We start from the raw sequence: 7,658 nt of genomic DNA, 5'->3' as shown, positions 1-7,658 counted from the left end.
TTGCTTTTGGAAAAAAAAGGTACAGGGCCTAATTGTTTCCCTTCAGGGAGGCTGAGCAACTCATGTCTTGCTCAAGCAACCCAGTGGAAATAGGTGGAGCTTAAAATCTAGTTACCACCTGATGGGTGTCAGCTACATCGCCACAGGAGTGCTTCTAACAGTACATCAGCTTACAAATCTACCCTGAAATGTGTAGATGCAAAGGGAGAAATCTAGATCAGCATTTGTCCCCTCCCTCTTTCCCTCCCTTTCCAGATCCTGCTTCTGAAACTCCTGCACAGCCCCTGTAAACCCAGGCAGGTTTACAGGGGCCTCTGTGCCCTTTGTCCCCGCCTCTTCCCTCCCTGACAGGCAGCCTGTGTCCAATCACATCACTCTCCCCCAGGAGAAAGGCAAAGTCCAACCCAGCCCTAGGGGATCAAAGGTTTCCTGAGTTCACATTGAGGCCCTGAGGAAAGTGAGGAATGAGCTGGAAAGTATGAGACCCAGAAAGTCCCAGAAAGACTACTCATGTGACAATTGGGATTTTGGCTGTTGGACTGCCACGGAAGTGGTGATCTCAGCCTGGCTGGACCCAGCCTACAGGAGTTGTGGGAGACTCTACGATAGAAAGCCTTGCTCCAAGGAAATTCCTTCTCCCAAGAGGAATAGGCTCTGAGGAGGCGCAGAGGCGTCCCTAGGAGACAACTGGTAAACGCCAGGTCAGTTGCTAATTATTGTAATACAGACATTTTCATGTTAGGAAGTGATGCGTGAGTGACAGCTAGCAGCATAGGTAGACATGGGTGGGTGGCATGCTGGCAGGAAGCTAAGCCACAGTTCTAGCATCGTGCCTGGAATTCTGCATGGATTGTTGTGCCTGTTGCCTGTGTAGCTGAGACTCTTACCATTCTCTCTTGTTCCTTCAGGACTGTTGGCCACCCACTGGACACACTGCAGCAGGATATCCTGTGTATGGTGAAGGCGTTTCTGCCCAGTTATGGCCAAGCGCCTTTTGGTGGCCGTTGCTCTCTGGGCTCTGGGGGGTCCAGCTGGGCTCCACCATCTCTACCTGGGCCGGGATAATCACGCCCTCTTGTGGATGTTGACTTTGGGGGGCTTTGGAGTAGGGTGGCTGTGGGAGCTGTGGCTGTTGCCTGGCTGGGTGGCGCAGGCCAACAGTACCTTGGAAGCTCCCAGAGATGAACACCCACCTTTGAGCCCCGTGCGCTTCCTCGGCCAGGTCTTCGTAGGCATCTACTTTGGACTGGTGGCCCTCATCGGTCTCTCCAGCCTGCCTGGGTTCTACTTAGTGGCCTTACCCTTGGCTGTGGGCCTCGGAGTTCACTTGGTGTCTGAAGTGGGGGGCCAGTCCTCAGACCTGCAGGGCACTCTGACAGCTGCCTTCATAACCGCACCGATCTTCCACGGTCGTTCCGTGGCCATCGTGCCTATCAGTCTGACAACCAGCGTGGTGGCCCAGCGGCATCGGCACTACAAAGCCAGCAGGGGACCCAGTAAGAAGCTTAGTGCCCGGCTGTACCGATTAGGCTTGGCCTACTTGGCTTTCTCGGCCCCATTGGCCCACTGTGCCTTCTCCAACACAGCTGCCACTGCCAACTACGTGGCCAGGGCTATCGGAGCCACTCTGGATTGGGTCAGTGTATTTCCATCACTGAGCGGCATACTGGAATCAGTGCTCCTGCTGCCCTACCGTGTCTGGAAGGCTCTGGGATTCGGTGGAAGCTACTTCCAGGAGTGGGAGAAAGTGTTTGTGTTTGTACAGTCTTTCCAGAGCGAGAGGCAGCAGATGGCATACAAGGTACAGGGCACTTTTACTGATCGGCTCACTGTTCTTTGGGTGAACTGGGCAGTACTGGGTGGAAATGTGTAAAGATTGGATGGGGGGGGGGGAGAGTGTTGGGATGAAAAGAGGTTCCCAACTCAGGGGTAGAGAGGAAAGTAGGGAGAATGGTGATGGTGGGGGTCTATTAAGTCTGCGGGTTCAGTAAACACAGACTCTGATTCTTCAGAAAAGCTCTTTTTATTTAGCAACTCCAGCAACAAACTCCAAATGCTGAACAGAGAAAAACAGACGAACATGCACTTTTATACTTTTCAGGCAGCCCGCTGCTGCCCCTGATTGGCTCTAAGCAGAGCAATCGGATTGGCCTTAAGCAGAGCAATCGGATTGCTCTAAGCTGAGCGATCTGGTTGGACCTTAACAGGTTCCTTTGATTGGTTAGTTCCTTGGCTGGCAGGAGCCCTCATTTTGATGACCTGCCAAATGCCCACAGACATAACAGGGTTTATCCTATGTTTTTCCTCTTAAGGCAAATTTGGGGCAGATAGTGCATCTGGAAGGAAGAAGTATTCCCCAGCCCACCATATCTCCTCACAATCTCCCCTGCCATTGTTAGATATCACTGTTCTCTAGCCAGCTGTGAAATCAACAGCTCATTTGAGATAATTTGCAGACGAAACTGGCACGTTGGAAGAGATTGAAAACCCTTTTGGCTAATTCTGCCTTAGAAATGCCCCTTCCTCTCCATCTGTGCTGAGATACTACATCATCCTATACTTTAATTGGTTGTATTCCAGCTTAACAGTCAGGGCTTAAAGAATGCTGAGAATTGTCATTTGAGGGGAATATTGTGAATTCTGTTAGAGCAGCGGTCCGTAAGCTTCCGCTTGCTGTGGACCGCTGCGGCGTAGTGGGCGGAGAGGGCGGCCTGGGGGCCCGCGCATGCGCGGCAGCCCCAGCGCAAACGTGTATGCGCGGACTGCCGTGCATGTGCGTTTGCGCCCGGCAGGGGCACAAACGTGCATGCGCGGCAGTCCGCGCATGCGCGTTTGCGCCGCCGTCATCCCGGCGGCCGCGGCTTCCCCTCCCGGCCCCTCCGGGCTGCGAACAAATTGGCCGCTAAAGTGGCCGATTAGCTTGCGGCTCAGCTAATTCTCTTCCCTCCCCTCCCGAAGCGAGAAGCTTGCCGGGCCGCGAGCTAATCGGCCGCTTTGGTGGCCAATTTGCTCGCGGCCTGGCGAGCTTCTCACTTCGGGGGAGGGAGGGAAGAAAGAGCTGCGGCCTGGCGCCGGGCCGCGGCCCGCGGGTTGGGGACCACTGTGTTAGAGAACCCTAGTTCTTCCCCCTATAGGACCACAACTCCCAGAATACACTGCTGAAAGGAAATGATAATTGAATGAGTTTGAGGCCATTATGTAGATACTTGTGGAATGTGGACAGATAAATTTCCATATTTATACAATCCATGCTTTATTAAGACTGAATAAATACCATGTAACTCTCTTCTCTTTGTATCCTTGCATGTTCATGTGCGCATTACATACATGTGGCACACAAGTAGGGACCTGCAACAAAATGTTAGGGATCGTTTTTAGTTTGCCTAAGGGTAGGGCTTGCCACCTTTGTAGCCACTGTTGTGCCTGCCAACTGCTCTTCATCCCCTGAGCATGGCTGCAATAGAAGGACCCACAGACACCCACAGTTGCAAAAGAAAACTGCCCTGCTTCCCCTCCTCTTGGGCTGCTATCTCTCTGATGCACTCAGAGGTTCCCACAACTGTGAGATATATGAGGAGGTGCACTTGTGTGTGTGTGGGGGGGGGGAATCTCATTCCTTCCATTTTTGCCCCCTCACTACTCCCAGTCTTTGCTCCCCTGCTCTGCCCTTCATCTCTGTTGCTTCCCCTATTTCACAGAATCACAGAGTTGGAAGGGGCCATACAGGCCATCTAGTCCAACCCCCTGCTCAACGCAGGATCAGCCCTAAGCATCCTAAAGCATCCAAGAAAAGTGTGTATCCAACCTTTGCTTGAAGACTGCCAGTGAGGGGGGGCTCACCACCTCCTTAGGCAGCCTATTCCACTGCTGAACTACTCTGACTGGAAAATGTTTTCCTGATATCTAGCCTATATCGTTGTACTTGTAGTTTAAACCCATTACTGCGTGTCCTCTCCTCTGCAGCCAACAGAAACGGCATCCTGCCCTCCTCCAAGTGACAACCTTTCAAATACTTAAAGAGGGCTATCATGTCCCCTCTCAACCTCCTTTTCTCCAGGCTGAACATTCCCAAGTTTCCTGTTTCTCACCTTTGCATTCTTCTTCTTCCTGCCACTTGTTCATCTTCCAGTGACCACTGCCAGTTGCTCTCCAGCCCCCCCATCTCTCAGCCCCTGTTGTCTGTTTGCAGTTTCCTGGTTCCACCAACAGGACAGTAATTTTCCCTGCTTCCTCAGAGCAGCAGTTTCTTTTTTTTTGCCACGATCTTATCAAAGCTGGGAATTCACAGGCCTGCTTCACAGATTGTTATATTGGGATAACAATATAACATTCAATTGCTGTAACAATTTATATCCATAGGAAGTGGGCTGTAGCTCACAAAAGCTGGTGTTACAATACATTTGTTATTCTTTAAGGTCTGAGATATTTGAGACATAGGATCTTACAGGCCATTTAGTCCAACCCCCTGCTCAATGCAGGATTAGCCTAAAGCATCCATAATAAAGCATCCATGACTTGGTTCATTTGTACCTCAGACTAAACCATCACAGAGAATCCAAGGTGAAACAAATGTTGGTAATCTTAACACATAAAATCCAATTACCAAAGAGAGAGAGAGAAAACCGAATCTCTTTTTAAATCTGGCCTTCAATCTGATTTATGTGTAGCATTTAAAGCAACCTTTTGGCACATGGGGGCCACATTAGTGTGCCCAGTACCTAAAGAGGGTGATATATTCAACCAAAATGTAACAAAATTATTAACCTACTTATTCAGATCAAAAGTAAACATTAAAAGATAAATGAAGAAATGTTAACTTTAATGCAACCAATTTTGGAACAATATTTTACTGTGGAATACTTTTATTTAGTGTCACATGCTTACTTAGTCAGTGTGATTTTTGTGGCTATTTTCTGTTAGCCAAGGCATTGATGTCCAAGTCAAGGCCCGCACAGAAAGAGGTTAGGGGCTGTATGCAGCCTGTGGTCCTCAGGTTGGGGACCCCTGATTTAGAGCATGGTAGCATTATTTTAGTCATCCCTGCCTGTCATAGAATTAGTCATTTTAAATTTAACATAGGTAAAAATGAGAGAATTCAATAACAGAACAAACAGTTAAGGGTTCACAGGGCGAAAAAAGCAAACTCTGTGGTAAACTGTTGCATGTAACCAAACACAATTGCCCCAAGGTTTAAGCTTATTTTCCGATATCTTCCCGCTACAGCCTTAACTATTGTCCAAAAGGTTTGAGAAGAGAATGCTGGTCAAAGTCTAGTAAGTTAAAGCAGATAAGGCTAAAAATGACGGGGGAGGGGACAATAGGCTTTTACTGTCTGGCAACTGAAATAGAGACTATTCTCTATTCCAGAAGAGAAGCAACAGCTTTCATAGCTTTGGAGCCAGGAGAAGGAAATGAACTCTTGGGGAGTGCTGAACAGCATGAGAAGGAAATGAAACGGCTGCTTCTCAAAGCTCCTGTGAAGTTATTGGTGTGCATTGTGTGCTGTATCATTAGTTCTGTGCGGGGTTCATAGCTAACAGGTTTGGCAGCAAATCACTGCAGCAGGTAAAACCAGACAATTGTTCCCAGGATTTGCTTTTCTCTCTGATCAACCAGCTTGAGTTAGGCGAATGTCTCCTAGTTTTCCACAACATCCTCACTGCTTTTTTTCTCCCTCCTCTTCCTCTCTGTGAAGGTCTTAGGACTCCACAGTGACTCCACACTTGATGAAATCAATAAGAGCTACCGGGAGCTGGTCAAGCGTTGGCATCCGGATCATAATCGGCACCAGGCAGCCGAGGCTGAGAGGCGTTTTATTGAGGTGCAGGCTGCCTATGAGCTTCTCACACAGATGAAGAAACAAAAACCTGTATGATGGGATATCATAACTAGTGGACACACAAAAGCTCTATGTGTACTCAATGCTGCATGGCATATAGTCCTTCCTGGAAGGTGGGCCTCCCTAGGAAGATGAGGTGACTTCCTGGAGAAGTACTTTGTGTCAAAATGGTCCTGAAGGTGGACAATGTATTTGCTTTAACGGCCTTCTCCTACATTGATGTTGACTGATGGTACTGGGGCCCATAAGACTTCCCCTTGTTTAACTGACTTCTGCATTTTTGGAGATGTTTCTGCAGATCTTATTCTTAATTGAGAAATGTTCGTGAGGACAGAACTGGACCTGTCTGAATGATCCCCAAGAAACAGGAACTAAAACTGGTTGGATAAATCAACATTTCCAAAAATCATCAAAACTTTCCTGTGAATAAATTCAAGAAATTGTTATTCCATATGAATGGGATGAATGGTGCATTTTGACTGAAGATTTGTCTGTCTAGATTCAGGCCCTGACAGAACTGTCCAAGTTCTGCAGAGCTTGTAAAATAGCACTCTTGCACCACACCTATGGTTGAGGCTGGGGCAACCTAGAAGTACTATGTGGTTCCCTCCTCTCCTCTCCTCTCCTCTCCTCTCCTCTCCTCTCCTCTCCTCTCCTCTCCTCTCCTCTCCTCTCCTCTCCTCTCCTCTCCTCTCCTCTCCTCTCCTCTCCTCTCCTCTCCTCTCCTCTCCTCTCCTCTCCTCTCCTCTCCATGTCCCCCCCCATATGAGGTTCCTCTATAGAGGAGTCTCATTACCACCAGAATTACTGAACTTGCCAGCAATACTATGGTGGCTACAGTGCAAATTATATTTTATCATGTTTTTAGAGTTTTAAATGCATGCCATTGTTGGAAACTGCCCCAAGCCCATCACTGGGAAGAGGCAATCTAAATTATAAATAAATAAATATGTGATTTGCATGTTCAGCATGATATGTCCCTTGCTGTTTTTCACATCTCAAAGCCATTAAACGAACAATAATTACACTGTTGCTGTTTTCTTTTTCTGCAAGAAGTAGCATTTTAGTTTCTTTGACATACAATAATCATAATATCCTCTGTAATGTCCAGATTTTTGGCACACAAAGAAATCCTGGTATACATGAGCTTGGCAGACTTAGCTCTTTACAAATTAATCACTGCAATTTTGTTTCTGTGTACTGCTGCCTGTCTTACTGTCCTCCGTTTGGACCTTCTAATTTCTCCCATGTCTCTGCATCTTAGATTATGAATTATTAATCTCACCAGATAGTTAAAATGCCTGCAATCTCACCTAAACCCAGCAGGTGTTGCTGTTGGACTGTAATTGAAAAACAGAAGGAGGTAAATGAATGAATGGAAAGTCTGTTTTAATGCAGATTTTTTAAATCCCCTGGGGTTAGCTTTGGATACAGGAAATGTGTGTGGGGGATTGAGAAAAGCAACAGCATACACTGTGATCACAAATCACAATAGGCCTTGAGCTTATTTTCTCATATTTCCCCGCTACAGTCACCTTGCGATCTTACAACAGGTTAGGCAGGTTCCTGGAAGTTTAAAGGAAGAGGTTAGCTTGCCCTTAGGGTAAAGATTTGATGCAAATTCCAGTATGCTTGTTCAGCTTCTTGATATGAATTGAGAATAGCGCACACCTAAAACTCCTTTTCAGAATTATGGTTCAGACTTGGAAATATGAAAGAAGACAAATGTCTGAATATGTGAAGAATGTCTTTACCAGGCATTTGAGGAAGTCATGGAGCAATTTTCCCATGCTTGGAACAATCCTAACCCTTGGACTGG

General features: G+C 47.3%; 1 protein-coding gene across 1 annotated transcript; it reads left to right on the top strand.

The window, feature by feature from the left end:
- Positions 1-439: 439 nt before the first annotated feature.
- DNAJC22 (DnaJ heat shock protein family (Hsp40) member C22) lies at positions 440-6,290 on the top strand. Its single transcript, XM_077328778.1, has 3 exons — positions 440-701; positions 909-1,801; positions 5,696-6,290. Exons 2-3 carry the CDS (start codon positions 980-982, stop codon positions 5,873-5,875), a joined length of 1,002 nt encoding a protein of 333 aa, XP_077184893.1. The 5' UTR covers positions 440-701; positions 909-979; the 3' UTR covers positions 5,876-6,290.
- The last annotated feature ends 1,368 nt before the right edge of the window (positions 6,291-7,658 follow it).

This window comes from Paroedura picta, chromosome 3 (assembly GCF_049243985.1).
Source record: "Paroedura picta isolate Pp20150507F chromosome 3, Ppicta_v3.0, whole genome shotgun sequence".
Classification (NCBI taxonomy): domain Eukaryota; kingdom Metazoa; phylum Chordata; class Lepidosauria; order Squamata; family Gekkonidae; genus Paroedura; species Paroedura picta.
Note: the sequence above shows the minus strand (reverse complement) of the source record. Positions and strands in the feature narration are given on the sequence as shown.

Coding starts and splice junctions, on each gene's coding strand:
- DNAJC22 (XM_077328778.1), top strand. CDS start 980: ATGGCCAAGCGCCTTTTGGTGGCCGTTGCTCTCTGGGCTCTGGGGGGT. Junction 1,802..5,695: donor GGCAGCAGATGGCATACAAG/GTACAGGGCACT, acceptor CTCTCTGTGAAG/GTCTTAGGACTCCACAGTGA.